Genomic DNA, 18,456 nt, shown 5'->3' on the forward strand with positions numbered 1-18,456 from the left:
AGTACGGCGCCCAAAACTGCACACAGTACTCCAGCTGCGGCCTCACCAATGCCCTATACAGCTGCAGCAAGACCTCCCTACTTTTATATTCAATCCCCCTCGCTATGAAGGCCAGCATCCCATTTGCCTTCCTGACCACCTGCTGCACCTGCAAGCTGGGTTTTTTCGACTCATGCACAAGGACCCCGAGGTCCCTCTGCACCGTCGCCTGCTGCAGTTTTTTGCCACGTAAGTAATAATCCTTCCTACCATTATTCCTACCAAAGTGGACCTCCTCGCACTTGCCAACATTAAATTCCATTTGCCATTTCCTGGCCCATTCGCCCAGCCTATCTAGATCCTTCTGTAGACTCTCCACACCCTCCGCACAATTTGCCGTTCCACCAATCTGTGTCATCAGCAAATTTCGATACCCTACACTCGGTTCCCTCCTCCAGATCATCTATATAAATGGTAAATAGCTGAGGCCCCAGCACCGACCCCTGGGGCACTCCACTAGTCACCATCCGCCAATCCGAATAGCACCCATTGACCCCCACTCTCTGCCTCCTATTTGACAACCAATCCTCTATCCACACTAACACCCTACCCCCAACTCCATGTCCCCTGACCTTCTGCAATAACCTCTTGTGAGGTACCTTGTCAAACGCCTTCTGAAAATCCAGAAAGACCACATCCACCGGCTCTCCTCTATCCACCGCCCTAGACACATCCTCATAGAACTCCAGTATATTTGTCAGACATGACTTCCCTTTAACGAAACCGTGCTGCGTCTGCTCTATCAAGCAATTCCTCTCGAGATGCCTCACTATTTCCTCCTTGATGACGGATTCTAACATTTTACCTACCACAGACATTAAACTAACCGGCCTATAATTCCCTGCCTTTTGCCTGTCACCCTTCTTAAACAACGGCGTAACATTAGCCGCTTTCCAATCTTCCGGCACTTCCCCAGAATCCAGCGACGTCTGGAAAATAACCACCAAGACATCCACTATCACCTCCGCCATTTCTTTCAGAACCCTCGGATGCATTCCATCCGGTCCTGCCGACTTGTCCACAATCAACCCCTCCAGTCTGTCGAGCACCTCCTCTGTAGTAACAGTAATGTCATTCAGGCCCTCCAGTCCTACCACCTTTCCATCTCTAACACCCGGCAAATTATTCACGTCCTCCTCCGTGAAGACAGAAACAAAAAAGTTATTCAAGACCTCAGCCATATCCCCATCCCCTACCACTAAGTCCCCCTTCTCATCCTCTAAAGGACCAACGTTCACCCTAGCCAGCCTCTTCCTTTTTATATATTTATAAAAACTCTTGCTATCCTTTTTTATATTAAGCGCTAGCCCAGCTTCATAGTTTCTCCTTCCTTCTTTATCAACTTCTTTGTCAATCTTTGTTGACATTTAAACCTCTCCCAATCCTCTTCTCGCCCACTACTCTTAGCTACTCTAAATGCCTCCACTTTTAATTTAACACTTTCCTTCACCTCCTTCGTTATCCACGGCTTATTACCTCTCCTCCTACTGTCCTTTTTGACCATCAGAATAAATTTCTGCTGAGCACCAAGAAAGATCTCCTTCAAGATCCTCCACTGCTCCTCAGCAGACCTACCTTCCAACGCGCTTCCCCAGTCCACATTTGCCAATTCTTCTCTCATCCTACCGTACTCCCCTCTGTTCAAACAAAGGACGCGTGTCCGGGAATCCACTTTCTCCTCCTCCATCTGCATAGTGAAGTAAAGGTTGTAGAGTCCATATTACCTCTACTGTTGCATCTAGTCATGGTTCAGCAATACTAAGTCGACTCATTTAGTATTTACATAGGTGACAGAATATTGGAAACACCAACCAATCCTGTTATAGTACTACACTTGCCTGGTTCCTTTGCAAATGTTAACTGTGCTGAACAGAAAAATCTTGTTCAACAGATTTATGTCAAATCTGTTTTGATTATTCCAATTTACTGTAGCTAGAAAACATTTTTTACTTGATTACATTGCCAAGGTAAATCTACTGTTATTAAACTACAGTAGTCCATTATGTAAGGGGAAATTGCAATGAATTCTCAGAATTGCTGAGCATTATATAATTGGATTTTGTGATAACAATGACAATGAAGCTGTCAATATTTGCTGTCATTACCTTTCTAAAGCTGACAGCAACGTTTTGAATCTGCACATTGGCAGATTTGCATAGAAATCCAGATGTTGCTTTAATAATTCAGTGTTCCTCCAGAAGGTGTGCTGAGGTTCCCTCAGTAGCAGTCAATTGGAAATAAATGGATTTAGACTTCCTGGTTTAGGGATCCTGATTGCAATTAGGCAGGCTGTAAAAGCACTTGTAAAAGTTACGTGTTGAATGTGATGTAACTGGATTTTTTAAAGTGTGCTTAACAGCCTCACTGTTAAGTAATTTTATATTTACTGAATGTCAGATCGCTCCTTTATGATAAATTACACTTTTTAAAAAAGTAATCACTATATTTAAGAAATAAAGGTGAAGGGGTTCTGGTCTGTAAGAATGCTTGTGTGTGATTGGTTCTTTTTTCTGCTTTTGTGATGACATAATGTTTTGCTGGACACCGTGATTTCACACTGAAAACAATGTTGGGAAAGGGAGATTCCACACCACAGAAATTGAGACAGTTGTAGAAAGCTTTTCAGTGGTCAGCTATGAGTGTGTAGCTTCACTGCTGATTTCCAAAACCAATCCTATGGGACCACCTGGCTTGAGTTGCAAGTGCATGCAAGTCAAAAGCTCTGCACCCCCAAAAAATTAACGTAAACGTGCTACATGATGGATATGTAAAACAATCAAAAGCCACAACAAAGCTCAAAACTGTGCATCTTTCTTGCATTGACCTCCTTAGCATTGGAATTTTCATCATTAGAAATAATCAATCTAGTGTTTGATCAAGCAGGTGTGCTAACTTTGACTGGGCTTTATCTTGTTGGGTTGATCGCATGACACCAATTTTTGTTTTTATTCCAATTCAATCAAATCAAGTCCAATTCAGAGTCTCAACAAGTTGAGGCATTTCTGATCCAGGCTGACGAGACAAGGCTCTCACCTCCTATCTTGGGCTTGATCTACATGATCCAAGGTGATTGAAGTAGGCATAGCTCTTCCTCCAAGGCTTGGTCTTGTTTGCATCTTAGCCAAAAGGCCGAGATGCTGCTTTTAAAAATTGGTTCAAATGAAGCTAAAATGTAACCAAATGACTTCAACCAAGCACAGCATGTCGTTACTATACTTGGTTTTAGCCAAGAAGCATGACACCAGTTACTGCAATTTGCAAATTTTATTGTAGACACCTTGAAAATGTCACTTTGTCTGTAGTAGAGTGCCTTTGTTTTCAAGCTCTTTCTGCTGGATCTACTTAGCAAATGAGTGGCAGAGAGGGAACAAGGTATGAACAAACTCAAGCTGTTAAACTGATTGTGCACCCTATCTCTGTAACCCAGTGCATTGTACCATGGCTACTTTATTTAACCTACACATCTTGGGACACTAAGGGGCAATTCAATTTAACATGACCAAACCACCTAACCTGCACAACTTTGGACGGTGGGAGGAAACTGGAGCACCCAGAGGAAACCCACGCAGACATGAAGAGAGAATGAGCAAACTCCACAAGGACAGTCATCCAAGGCCAGAATTGAACCCAGGTCCCTGACACTGTGAGGCTGCAGTGCTAACCACTGTGTCACCATGCTGCATTATGTATGTCTGTTAATTCTGTAATCTCAAGAATCCAGCTTCTGAGCAAGTCACCTCTGGGTTTGAGACTTACCCTAGAACTCTCGGCCATGAAAAGATCGTTCGCTAGTCTCAGGTTTGAGGAGCAGGCAGAAGGGGCTAAATGGCCTACTTTTCCTATTTCTTATGATCTTGCATACAGTTATAATGAATCTAAAAAGCAGAAGTCAGGTAAGTATTTACCTGCTGGACCTGCTCCATTATGTATGTAGATCACAATTTTTTTTTCTCTACTTCATTTGACTTTCTAGAAGTTGTAGGCACTCCCAGTTGTGGTCCTTGAAATCCTCATCAAAATCTTTGTACCTCCAATCCAGTCCATCCTCCCACTCTTCATTCCACAGCAGCTCTTTCTCCACGAGTTCTTTGGCTAATGCACCTCCAGTAGTTCCAAACAATACCCAAATAACTTCACTGGAACTGTGACAAGTGGTGGGCATGCAAACAGCTCGTGGCTGCAAGAAAGCTGCCTGGAATATGTGTATGTGTGAGCTGCACACCCAACAAACCTTCTCCCAGGTTTCCCGCAGATAGATAGCTGGTTTAAAGAGGCTTCCAGCTAAGCTGAGAAGGATGATAGGATAAAATGCTTGAATAAAGTAGCATGGTACTTTGATAATGGAATTAAATTATTTAAATAAATACACTAGCTCACTTACCTACTTATAGATAGCTTTGTAACATTAAAGAAAGTTCTAAGATGTGTATTTTCGATAGTGAAATGGTGATTTGATCCTGAAAATCAAACTTTAATTAACATGCTCTTGTCATCTTCTACTCTTTTGAACAGAACATTCCAGCCAGTGGTGATGGCAGCAGATAGGTTGGGTGTTCCCAAACCATTGGGGCCAATCATTTGGGGTTATGAGCTCCAAGTCTATTGAGCAGAGATTCTGGTGGGACAGTCCTGGGATTAGTGCCAAGACACCATTATATGTGCACGCATGAGCCTTGGCACCAAGGCTAAGGCTTCAAGTTGTGGACAAGCATTGGGAGTTGCTCAACAACAGCTGCTATCCCACCCCCTGGTTTATAGCTTCCCTCTTCCCCTCTGATTTGCTGCCACGTTGTATGTTGCATTAATTAGAACTTCTTAATATGTTATTCTTGAATGATTATGACAAACTGGAATTGCTAATTATAATGCGGTGATTGGTATTATGCAAGTTGGGCACATAGATGAATAGTTAACCTCCACAAAATATTTCCTGTGCTAATGAAGTAAGCTGTTTAGATTGAAAGGACGTAGGGCTAAGGTCAAGGTGGTTGAATGGGATGTTTTTTATTTATTATATTAAGATGGCTATGTTACATATCTCTGCAAGACATAATTAGCTATAATTTTAATAGCATACCATTGAACTAGTTGAGTTAATAACTGTACGTTTATATATAATCCCTTTCACAAACACAGTGTGTTTACTTCTGTGAGAAAGATGTTTCTCTGCATAATATCTTGCCTGAAAGACAGCACCTTTGATATTACAGCACTGCTTTAATACTGCTCCTATGGTCTATTGTGCAATGAACCTAATTATGTTAGGGAGGAAGGGAGCTACTAATTCTTGATGCCTATTTAACAGTAATTGGCTCGTTGCAGATAGATGATCATTGTTTATTGTATGTCTTTGGCTACTGTAAAGAGTAAGCATTGAAACAGAGAACTTCCTAGTAACCAATGTTTGGATTGGTATTATACGATAATTATATTCTGGTATAATGACACCATATCTGTAAATATCCTCTTTAAATCAGACCGGGCGGCATAGTATTTCCAAATTAAACCATTTCAAACAGCTGTTGTCATCAAGCACCTAGTTTGGAAATGTGACTACCGTGTGTGCCTATTTGTGGAATGGGAGAAAATATTCAGAAGGCACCACTGCTCATGTGCTTTACTGTGTAAAAGTCCTCCTCCAAGAGGAGGACTTTTTAATGATAACATGTGGAGACTAAATTGTGACTTTTTATTATGTTGGTGTTTAATGAGAGCTGTAAAAACTTACTTCGTATTAGATAAGATTACATTAAATTTGTAATGTAGACATGGTTTTTAAAATTTTAGTTGTGCTTTATTGTTAACATTTCAAACTTGCCGATGAGTATTTCAGAGAAGATGAAACAAATTCTCCAAGCTTTGGAGAACTAAATCCACTATGACTTTGAAGATAAATTTGTTCAGATTGTGTGGCCAGAGATGAAACAATGGTGCTTGCCTATGACCTCAAAAGAAGATGCCCACAAAGTCAGAACAATCTCTTAATGTGTGGATTTCCCCTTCCCTGACATCAGTTTGGATCTGACACAAAAATAAGGGGATGTCTTGCCACACAGCAGCAGTTTTGCCACAAGCTGACAACGATTCAATCGCATCGTAGCATTCACAACAACAAACCAGAAAATTAAAAGCACTTTTCGTTTAAATTTTCAGGTAGTGAGATGGAAACTACGATAAATAAACTTTAGGCAAAATGGGGAAAAAATGCTTTCTTTGTTAGCATTAAGGGGAAATTTGACATTGCATAAATATAAAATTGAAATTTGACGGCCAGTAAATCTGTTTAGTAATAAGTCTGAAGTTGGTGAACCATTAAAAATCCAGTTACACTTTGTTAAACAGAGTGTCCTTTTACATGGGTTTCTACAGCAAGATTAACTATCAAAGTTTTTGTCAAATCATGATTGCAATGGAGTTTGCAACCTGTAGCACAGCGGGCCCTTTGGAGGGGCATAAACTCACTGACAGCCCCTTCTGCATTTCTGCATTATTTTGCACATGTTAAGTTCCAGAAGTTGCTGCCATTTTTAGTTGAGTAAACTCTATTATTGCCATAGAAAATACCAAGTTATTGTGTATGCGCATTAAGAAAATATCTTCAAAAAATACTTTCTATATACTTTTGCAATTAAAAGAGTGGAGTAATAGGTTATTTGTTTTATTCACTGCACTTTTTGGAGTAAATTAAAATTAGAGGTTTTTTGTCCAGAAATTTGCCTTAAGTCCTTAAAGGGATAATAAATATTGACGATGACAGAATCCATAATTTTTCTACATTTTTATGAATTAATTCATCTGTAAGATCTTCAGAATGACTATTGAATAGATTTGACAGCCATTTTCTCATAAAGTTGTTAAAGTAGCCATACCAAGCTCAGCAGTTCTGCTTCACGTCCTTGCTATGAGATCCTATGAATCATACCAATGGCATTCTGACCTTTCTCTTGGCAGAACTCTTAATTTGAAGCTGTAACATTTCCCCAGAAGGTTATGCTGACTCTCCTCTCTCTCAGAGTTGGAAAAGTTTACACGGTTTGGGAAGAGTGTGTTACAGTAATCATCAGGCAACGTTTTGTAAATTGCGCAGCGCATTGTGTTTGCTCAGATTGTCTTCAGCATCAGACAGTGTTTGTGTTTGGACCGTTTTAACAATATACCATGGATCCTGAAGAAAAAACATTGACCTACATACTTCCAGAGACAGAAGTAGTCCTCCATACTAGCATCAATGGTGGCCCAGAAGCCATTGAAAGCGATGAAAATCAGAAAGCTGTGGCAAAATTACAGAGAAGACGGAGTGATATAAAAATATATAAGGAGTTCTGTGACTTTTATGCCAGATTGTAAGTTGTGGTTTTTGGTGCACTGCTATCTTTTGTTGTACTTTCGCTCAGATGAATTTTCTGATGGATGTTTGTCAATGCAATATAGTGTTAAGATTTCTACACAATCCTATAAATTCACCTATCACTTCTACAGTAAGTTTGACACTCCATTGTTGTAGCAGGAGGTTTGCACTGGAGCATGCTATCAATTGTTTGGTATAAGCTGCTGTTTCTGCTGTAAACATTAGAAATTGGATATGGCTGTTCAAATTGTCATGCAGTGAACATTACCATTAATGGCCAAGAGACTAGAGACATCTGAAAACAATTTAATCATATAAACTAAGATTCTTCGCCTGGAAAATAGCATGTTTGCTGCTGTCTTTGGGAGTCCCTTGAGCCTTTGTCGCAACTTTGAGGAAGTGCTTGTTTGAGTGGTTGGAATTTTGGATGTCTTCCACCATGTCTTGCCAATTATTCTAATATTTATGCTGTGCTGATATCTGATTAAAGCAAAGCCAAAACATTATCCATGTGATTCTTGAGTCTCCAAATCGTTTCAGTACTGCTCTGAACTAGAGTTGGGATTTAGTTGTGTTGAGAATGACACAATTTGTTTATCTGGTACCTCCCAATGTTTTAAGAAAAATCTTAAAGTGCTTCGCGGATGGGCATAAAAGAGCAAATGGTTGACAAGTGGAAAAAGAGCAGTAAGGAAGAGATGACTGAAGGATGTGTTCTGACAGCATTTTTGATGAAGAAGGGGAGATGTTGGGATAAATGTCTACAAATAGTGCTCTGGAAGCTGGAGGCTATGATGCTAGAGGTAGGACAAAGCATAATGGAATAGATTTACATAGAAACTTTCATTCCTTCATTCTAAACAATAAAAATGGACATACTTTATCACTTCATCCACTTACCTTGTTGCTTCAGACAGACTTTTACCGATTTTGATTGTTCCCTCAAAAGAGAGATAATGGAGGAGAATTTTATTTTTACTACCTGAGCATTCCTTGACAAACTGCAGAAAAGAATATTACGTACTGGAGACATACTTATCCAATTTTCTTTGCATTAAAGTTAATAGCAAGAAAATCAGTGAATCCTATAAAGTTCCATCCTCCCTATTTATTTATCCTGCTTATGCTCTGCCCAAGTGCTGCTAAATGTTTAGATGATAACCACCAAAAACTATTCTGTAAGATTCTATAGAATGTCTTCAATTCTTCCCTCATGTTGTGTTTGCTCTCCCATTATAGTGTCATTTGAATCACATTTGGCTGTATTTAAAAAAAACTATCTCATTCCAGATACTTCTCACAATTCACTTGCAATTTATTGTTTTAATATTATCTTGCATTAAAGTGCACAAAAGAGGAGAGTATCTTAACTATTTTATCCTTTTTCTCTAACTTTCAAGTGATAGGTAAAACAGCCCTCCCTCAAGGAGCGAAACCAAGTGTCTGCCCGTTTGGAGCAAGTTCCTTTGACAATTAACTTTTAATTAACCTCGAGACCTATTTAGCCTAACTGCCCAAATGGTGAGAGTTGGCAAGTGGTCCTAACTATGATACTAACTAAATATTATATCTGTGCTTGTACACGATGTTACGGGAGATTAAATGTTTTGTGTACATTAGATGCACCATGGAACTTTAGGAATTGATTATTTGGATGCAGGGCTATGTTTCAAATTATTGCCTGCTTATCAGCTCATGAATTATGTGAAGCTACTGATGCAGGAGGTTCCTATGACATTAATGGAAATTCCTTTAAAAATGTGTACATTCCTGGAAACTTGTTTGTTTTTGTCGAAGGTTGAGGGAATGATGGGGAGAAGGAAGAAATAAGAACGTGGGCAAGTTCATTCATTATCAGTGTAGTGACATACAATGTCAGTTTAACTCTTAATGTATCATCTCTTTCTTCTATTGCAGCAACATGGCAAATGCTCTGGCTAATGCCATGTGCGAGCGATGCAAAAGTGGCTTTGCACCTGCTGAAAGAATTGTGAACAGTAATGGAGAGCTGTATCATGAACAGTGTTTTGTATGCGCTCAGTGCTTCCAACAATTCCCAGAGGGGCTCTTCTATGAGGTGAGTTGATGCTTGCGGGACAGCTGCACAGTCCATTAAATCTTTGATAAATGAGTTTCTCAATGCTGAAGATCATTTCCTGTTTCGCAACTATTTTAGCAGTTGATGACTTGTCTCTAATAATTTCCACATTTTGTGGCTCTTGACCTCAGCATAGCTATCTGAGCAGCTCAGAAGACCTCAATAAATCTGCATCTCTGTTTGCATTCCTTCAATATGGCACTGACCCAGTATTGTAGACGGGTGAAGTCTAAAGCTTAGAGAGCAATATTATTTGAAAGAAATAAATTGTATCATTGATCTCAGAACATACATGCAGATATGGCGAGGGCTGTGATTTCTAACAAAGAAGATATTTGGGGAAAATTCTGGATGATTAATCATGGTAAAGGTGTCGACATTCATGGATTAGCAAACAACTTTAGACACCAAGCCACTTTCCACTCCTCCTGCCTTGAAACTGTTTCTAAAGTGTGGGACCTGGAATTGAACACAGTGATTCAGCTGAAATCTAACTTTGTAAAGAAATAACACAGCTTCCTTACTTTTATATTTCATAGCTCCATTAATAAAGCCAAGAATCCCTACAGGCTTTTTTGACAGCCTTCTCATTGTCTTGGCACTTCCAAAAATTTGTGTGCATAAATGCCCAGATCTCTGTTCCTGCACTCCCTTTTAAAATTGTACCAAGTTTATCTTGCGTCTCCTCATTCTTATCAAAATACATCACTGCATGGTATCCATCCATTTCATGGCCTGCCTGTCTGTCCGCCTGAAATCTGTTACCATCTTCTTCATTATTTGTTGCATTTTCTGAACTTTTGTCTGATCTGCAAACTTTAAAATTATACACTATGTACCTAAGTCCAAGACTTAATATATTTAAGAACCACAATGGTCTGAATACATGCTATTGAGGAAGGCCATAATGATGTGACTAAAGATTTCTCTCACAATACTTTGTTTTCTGTCCCCCAGCGAATTTCATATTCACAGTGCCATTGTCCTTGCAATCGCACAGCTTTAATTTTACTAACGTCTATTGTGTGCTATTTTATTGATTGCTTTTTAAAAGTTCATATACATAATATCAACCTCAGTATTCTCATTAACCCTTTCCAATAATTCACAAAAAAATCAATCAAGTTTGCCAAAAACAATTAAACTTGTGCAAATTTGAGCTTACTTAATATTTATCCATTATTTTCTGATTGCCAGTTAATTGTGCCCTGGATTATTTTCTCGTTGAGAGTCTCTCGAAACCATAATGTTAACCAATATCTAATTGCCAGGTTTATTCTTCTCTCTCTTTTTGAACAGGGATGTAACACATGCAATCTTCCTCTGGCACTTACTCCATATGCCAGGATTAAAAGCTTGTGATCAGTCTGTGTAGTTTATACCCTTACAGTAAACTTGGATGGATCCCATCTGGACTGAGTGACCTCTCAATGTGAAGGACTTCCACACTTTTACGTACTTTTTATTTTTATTTTTTTTGCTGCTAGTACCTTCTTTATGTGGCATAGGTAACAACTACTTTAGTAAATACCTAAGCAGTATCCTTGCCTCCACAAGATGTGTTTTAAGGTTCCAAATTGCCCCATGTTTTCTTTGTCCACACATTTACTATTTACGTTAAAAATGACGTTTGGGTGCCCTTTCATGCTAGGGAATCCTGATTGCCCTCTTATTGCGCTGTTGTTCCTTAAATCTAACTAAATGGGTTATATCTCTAACTCCCTCATTAATGTATATTTCCAGAAGTATAATAATTAGTTTGATCAATGCTGTCATCATCTGCACTGCCCTCCTTTTTTTTATTTTCCATTTCTTGAATGTTTTCATTCCCCAATCCTCCCAGATCTCTTATTATCCTTTGGTTCCATGTAGTGACTTGTACCTGCAGTCCATCAACTTTATTTAATATATTGTATGTATTTATGCACATGTACAACAAACCCACCTTGGGACTGCCCTGCATTTGCCCCTTGACTGTTACCTTCTATTTCTGTTCTATTCTTGATTTGATTTATTATTGCCACATGTATTAGCATACAGTAAAAAAAATTGTTTCTTGCATGCTATACAGGCAAAGCATGCTGCTCATAGAGAAAGAAAGGAGAGGATGCAGAATGTAAGTTCATTAGATATAGGAGCAGAGTTAGGCCATTCAGCCCATCGAGTCAGATTGGCCATTCAATCATGACTGATATGCTCCTCATCCCCATTTTCCCCATAATTCTGCAGCCCGTTACCAATTAAAATTTGTCTAACTGTCTCACTGTCCCACCATCGACTACACTTTGGGTTGCAAATTCCACAGATTCACAACCCTTTGGGAGAAGTAGTTTTTCCTCAACTCTGTTTTAAATTTGCCACACCTTAATCCTAAAACAATGGTCTCTTGTCCTAGGATGCCCCCAAGAGGAAGCATCTGCTCCGTGTCTATCTTATCCATCTTGTATATAATCTTTTTATCATCTTGTATACCTCAATTTGATCTCCCCTCATTCTTCTAAATTCCAGAGAGTATAGGCCTAAACTGTTAATCTGTCTTCATTCGAAAAACCCTTCATCTCTGGAATCAATCTAGTGAACCTCCTCTGAGCTGCCTTCAATGCCACTACATCTTTCTTCAAATAAGGGGACCAAAACTATGCACAGTACTCCAGGTGTGGTTTCACCAATGCCTTGTATAATTGCAACAATATTCTATTCCTTTAATCTATAAATGCCAAGATTCTATTCGCTTTCTTTATTACCTACTGTACCGGCATGCTAATTTTCTGTGACTCATGAATGAGGACACACACATCCCTCTAGTGTTACAGACATAGCTAGAGTGTTGAGAAAGATCAACTTAATACGAGGTAGGTCCATTCAAGAGTCATATAGCAGCAAGGACGAAGCAGTTCTTGAGTCATTTGGTATGTGACCTCAGACATTTCATAGAATTCATAGAATCCTTGCAGCGCACAAGGAGGCCATTTGGCCCATTGAGCCTACACTGACCCCAATTCCACTCAGGCCCAATTCCCATAACCCCATGTATTCCTGCTAGTCCCCCTGATGCTATGGGGCAACGAACCTAACCCGCACACCTTTGGACTGTGGGAAGAAACTGGAGGAAACCCACTGAGACATGGGGAGATCATGCAGACTCCAAACAGACAGCGCCCCAAGCCAGGAATTGAACCCGGGTCCCCGACGGTCTGAGGCAGCGGTGCTAATCACTGTGCCACTATGCCACCCCTTTTCATCTTTTCCCTGACAGAAGAAGGTGGAAGAGAGTATGTCCAGGGTTCAAGGGTCCTTAATTATGCTGGCTGCTTTTGAGGCAACAGGAAGTGTAGACAGAATCAATGGATGGGAGGCTGGTTTGCATATTGGACTGGACTTCGTTCACGACCCTTTGTAGTTTCTTGTGGTCTTGGACAGAGCAGGAGCCAAACCAAGCTGTGATACAAGCAAGAAGTCCTATGTGTGCCTTGTTTCTCCACGGTAATTCATCCCACTGCCCCTGCCTTCAGAATTAGTTAACTGCCCTATGTGGATAATGGTCTCATCTCTATTGACTACAACTGTCCATTTTGATCAGGTCCTTCCTGTTACCACTGACCCAGCAACCTGAAGCTCTCCCTCCTCTGTTCTACTATTCCTGTATGCAATAGTACGTGGTACCAAGGATTAGCAAAGAGATTTTTAGATTCTTCTCCTCCTTCCATAGCTTCTGAAACTCTGATTGCAAGACTTCAGACCTTTTCCTTTCCATGCCTTCGGTTTTTGCACGCATCACAACTTCTGGCTATTCTCTTCTCTTTCAAGATTGGATTGATGAAATCTATCACATTGTCACATCTGAAGTTAATATGGGTCTATTCATTTGTCTACTCCCACCTTTCTCACCATCTCAAATACTAACTTGCATGTAATTTGATGCATGACTGAATAAATAAATTACAGAAATAACAAAAGACGAGATCCAGAAAAAATATTTACCAAGTCAGATACGGTGAAATAATTAATAGTATTGATTAAAATATGGAAATAATTTACAAAATGTAAGGAAAATAGAACTTAACAGTCATCTCACATAACTTACCTATTAAAATGATAACAATTGCATTGTATATGATTGAAGAATGTATTTCTACATATGAATTTGTTAAATGGATAAAGTACCATTGATTTTTATTTGCATATGTCTGTGACTTAGAAATGATGATTAAATGAATTGTGATGTATGAAGAAGATGGGGTGGCATAGTGGTTAGCACTGTTGCCTCAGAGTGCCAGAGACTCGGGTTCAATTCCGGCCTTGGGTCAATGTGCGGAGTTTGCACGTGGGTTTCCTCTGGGGGCTCCAGTTTCTTCCCACAATCCAAAGATGTGCAGATTAGGTTGATTGGCCATGCTAAATTGGCCCATAGTGTCAGGGGACTAGCAGGGTAAATACATGGGAATAGGGCCTGGGTGGGATTGTGGTCAGTGCAGACTCAATTGGCTGAATGACATCCTTCTGCACAGTAGGGATTCTATGAAGATAAAATAGAAGTTACTAAAGGATAAGCAGTGGGGAGAGACGTGGCTGTAATTGAGGCTTGATTTGAAGTCATGCAGTCAGTGTGACAGTTGTGGGTCAGAGGATGTTATAATGGCCACAAGTCCAGTCTCAGGAATAAAGTATTTTTAAAAGATAGATGCCAAAGAGGGAAAAGTGATAGTTCATGAATTATTGACAATATTATTGACTAGGGGCTGTGGAGGTTTTGAGGTTGGGAGGTACGCCAAGGAGGAGTTGGAAGCGGACAGTTAAATCCCAATCTCACAAAAATTGAGCCATAAAAAGTTACAGAAAATCCTCTGCAATTAATTGTGTGCAGCACAAGGAGGCAGAATCCAGCGTTCAAAATATTTAATTCATCAGAGTAGGAGGGAGGGCAGTTGAGTTGATGCAACAAAAAGTGAAGGGAAAGCAGGTTTATAGTCCACAAAAAGTATTTTTACTGTCAAGATATAGTGGTGGAGGAATTGAAAATAGGCTGAGCTGACATTAAAAGAATTCAGCTGGGATGTGAGCACTTATCCATAACGGGGAAAAGAACGGGACAGAAATTTAAATTTTGTCAACATACATTTCGTAAACGTGAAAATTAAAAACTATTAAATATTTTGGATTACTACTTTAAATGAACAAGGTTTTAAGAAAACGGCCATACTCTTGTACAGTAATGTGGAGTGGCACAGTGGCTAGCAGTCCTGCCTCACACCACCTGAGACCCAGGTTCAATTCCCAGCTTGAGTCACTGTCTATGTGGAGTTTGCACGTTCTCCCCCTGTCTGCATGGGTTTCCTCTGGGTGCTCCGGTTTCCTCCCACAATCCGAAAAATGTGCTGGTTAGGTGGATTGATGTCCAACTGTCACATCAACTGCGTGGTTTCAAATCAAGCCTCAATTACAGCCACGTTTCTCCCCACTGCTTATCCTTTAATAACTTTTATTTTATCTTCTTCATACATCACAACCGAACAGATATCGGAGTGTGACGATGAGGGGAATTTCACAGTAGCTTCATTGAAGTGTTAATGTAAGCCTATTTGTGACTAATAAATGAACTTTAATGTTGACTGCATATGGGACAAACCTGAGACTGGTGAAGAGCGGCACTCTTTTAATGCAGCAACTTATCCTACTGCTACTTATTGTGTGTAGCAAATATTGCTTCCTTTGGCAAAGATCAAGCCCTTGATAGGGTGCAAAGCCTTTTCTTGTCAGCTCGGATCGTTTACATCTCTCTTGTGGGGGCCATGAACTGAATTCAGTTTGAAATTGAATTGGTTTTTGGAGCAAACAAGGAGATGAATTAAGGGCTTGCCATATCCACTTTGCACATTGGCTTCTGAAACTTTAAAAAGGAATAAAATAAAAACTTCGCTCAAGTGTAGTTTTTGCAAAGAGCTAATGGACTTTGATGTGGATTGAAGAAGACAATGTTTGAGCTCTGCTGCTATTGTTGGTTCTCCATACTATAAGGATCCTCTTGGAGAGAGTGATCATTGTATGGTGGAGTTTCTGGTGCAGATGGAGGAGGAGAAAGTGGGTTCCCGGACACGCGTACTTTGTTTGAATAGAGGGGAGTACGGTAGGATGAGAGAAGAATTGGCGAATGTTGACTGGGGGAGTGCGTTGGAGGGAGGGTCTGCTGAGGAGCAGTGGAGGATCTTTAAGGAGATCTTTCTTGGTGCTCAGCAGAAATTTATTCCGATGGTCAAAGAGGACCGTAGGAGGAGAGGTAATCAGCCGTGGATAACGAAGGAGGTGAAGGAAAGTGTTAAATTAAAAGCAGAGGAATTTAGAGTAGCTAAGAGTAGTGGGCGAGAAGAGGATTGGGAGAGGTTTAAATGTCAACAAAGATTGACAAAGAAGTTGATAAAGAAGGGTAGGAGAAACTATGAAGCTGGGCTAGCGCTTAATATAAAAAAGGATAGCAAGAGTTTTTATAAATATATAAAAAGGAAGAGGCTGGCTAGGGTGAACGTTGGTCCTTTAGAGGAAGAGAAGGGGGACCTAGTGGTAGGGGATGGGGATATGGCTAAGGTATTGAATAACTTTTTTGTTTCTGTCTTCACGGAGGAGGACGTGAATAATTTGCCGGGTGTTAGCGATGGAAAGGTGGTAGGACTGGAGGGTCTTAATGACATTACTGTTACTAGAAAGGCGGTGCTCGACAGACTGGAGGGGCTGATTGTGGACAAGTCCCCAGGACCGGATGGAATGCATCCGAGGGTTCTGAAAGAAATGGCGGAGGTGATAGTGGATGCCTTGGTGGTTATTTTCCAGACGTCGCTGGATTCCGGGGAAGTGCCAGAAGATTGGAAAACGGCTAATGTTACGCCGTTGTTTAAGAAGGGTGCCAGGCAAAAGGCGGGGAATTATAGGCCGGTTAGTTTAACGTCTGTGGTAGGTAAAATGTTAGAATCCGTCATCAAGGAGGAAATTGCGAGGCATCTTGAAGGGAATTGCTTGATAGAGCAGATGCAGCACGGTTTCATTAAAGGGAAGTCGTGTCTGACAAATTTACTGGAGTTCTATGAGGATGTGTCTAGGGCAGTGGATAGAGGAGAGCCAGTGGATGTAGTCTTTCTGGATTTTCAGAAGGCGTTTGACAAAGTACCTCACAAGAGGTTATTGCAGAAGGTCGGGGGACATGGAGTTGGGGGTAGGGTGTTAACGTGGATAGAGGATTGGTTGTCAAATAGGAGGCAGAGAGTGGGGGTCAACGGGTGCTATTCGGATTGGCGGATGGTGACTAGTGGAGTGCCCCAGGGGTCGGTGCTGGGGCCTCAGCTTTTTACCATTTATATAGATGATCTGGAGGAGGGAACAGAGTGTAGGGTGTCGAAATTTGCTGATGACACCAAGATTGGGGGAACGGCAAATTGTGAGGAGGGTGTGGAGAGTCTGCAGAAGGATCTAGATAGGCTGGGCGAATGGGCCAGGAAATGGCAAATGGAATTTAATGTTGGCAAGTGTGAGGTGGTCCACTTTGGTAGGAAGAATGGTAGGAAGGACTATTACTTACGTGGCGAAAAACTGCAGCAGGCGACGGTGCAGAGGGACCTCGGGGTCCTTGTGCATGAGTCGCAAAAACCCAGCTTGCAGGTGCAGCAGGTGGTCAGGAAGGCGAATGGGATGCTGGCCTTCATAGCGAGGGGGATTGAATATAAAAGTAGGGAGGTCTTGCTGCAGCTGTATAGGGCATTGGTGAGGCCGCAGCTGGAGTACAGTGTGCAGTTTTGGGCGCCGCACCTGCGCAAAGATATTTTGGCCTTGGAGGGAGTGCAGAGGAGGTTTACTAGGCTGATACCGGAGTTGGGGGGATTGAGCTATGAGGAGAGGCTGAATAAACTTGGCTTGTACTCGTTAGAGTTTAGAAGAATGAGGGGAGATCTCATTGAGACGTATAAGATGATGAATGGGATGGATAGGATGGAGGTGGAGAGACTCTTTCCGCTCAAAAGAGACAGTAGGACTAGGGGGCACAGCCTCAAGATAAAGGGGGGGGGGGGGGGGGGGCGGTTTAGAACGGAGTTGAGGAGGAACTTCTTCACTCAAAGGGTGGTGAATCTCTGGAATTCTCTGTCCGTTGAAGTGGTGGAGGCTGCCTCGCTAAATATTTTTAAGACGCGGGTTGATGGGTTTTTGATAGGAGAGGGGATTAAGGGTTATGGGGAGAGGGCGGGAAAGTGGAACTGAGCCACGACAGATCAGCCATGATCTTATTGAATGGCGGGGCAGGCTCGAAGGGCTAGATGGTCTACTCCTGCTCCTATTTCTTATGTTCTTATAAGTGTTTGGTTTAGACCTAATGCTGGTACAGCGCGATTCATTGTTTGAGCGATGGCAGCAGCAGCTTCTCGAGCATCAGGCCAAGGGGTGTGGAACATTCCCCAAGTAACAGTGGGGACCATCGGGAGAAGACTCGCCTGTGGATTGAACCTGCTTCTTGAAGCGCATGCTTTTCGACTACTGCGGGTTTGAAGTGGCAGACATCTGCTTGAAAGATTTCCCCTGCAGTGGATACTTTGATGTTGCCTTCAGAAGCATTGTGGTTTGCATCAAGTTTCAAAGGCATTCAAGGAAAAAAGCAACCAGGGACCCCCTTCTGACTGTGGAGCTTCTGTTTGCTTTACCATTGCAGCAGAACCAGGTTGTCACATTCCACATATACAGCTCCCACATCCCTGTGGTGTACGTGCTCAAGTTCCTCACCAGGTACTTGGAGCTGAATGGAAACAGCACAGAAGTGAAAGAAAATTTTGGTATTTGGACAAGCAAACACCAGTTCAAGGTGACCTTGAGAACAGTTGTGAATGGAGCTATCCTGCGACCCCCTCCAGTTTCGCCATTGGAGGAAGTCAAGGTTACCTATTCTATGCAGACAGCCATGAGTGCATTGCACCTGCGGCAAACTGGAAATGTTGCTCTT

The 18,456-nt window shown here is 41.3% G+C and overlaps 1 protein-coding gene across 6 annotated transcripts in view; it reads left to right on the forward strand.

Moving 5' to 3' along the window:
• LOC145349000 (LIM and senescent cell antigen-like-containing domain protein 1) overlaps window positions 1-18,456 on the forward strand; it is a 142,146-nt gene that overhangs the window by 85,807 nt on the left and 37,883 nt on the right. For 3 of the 6 annotated variants that reach the window (XM_080197189.1, XM_080197190.1, XM_080197188.1), the window contains exon 2: window positions 9,305-9,464. In XM_080197189.1, coding sequence (XP_080053315.1) covers window positions 9,305-9,464 — 160 coding nt within the window. Of the gene's footprint in view, window positions 1-7,020; window positions 7,383-9,304; window positions 9,465-18,456 lie in introns of those variants that run through there. The other 3 variants (XM_080197191.1, XM_080197186.1, XM_080197187.1) reach the window with 2 other exon arrangements.

Source organism: Carcharhinus amblyrhynchos, chromosome 10, assembly GCF_965287045.1.
Source record: "Carcharhinus amblyrhynchos chromosome 10, sCarAmb.v2.hapA, whole genome shotgun sequence".
NCBI lineage: Eukaryota > Metazoa > Chordata > Chondrichthyes > Carcharhiniformes > Carcharhinidae > Carcharhinus > Carcharhinus amblyrhynchos.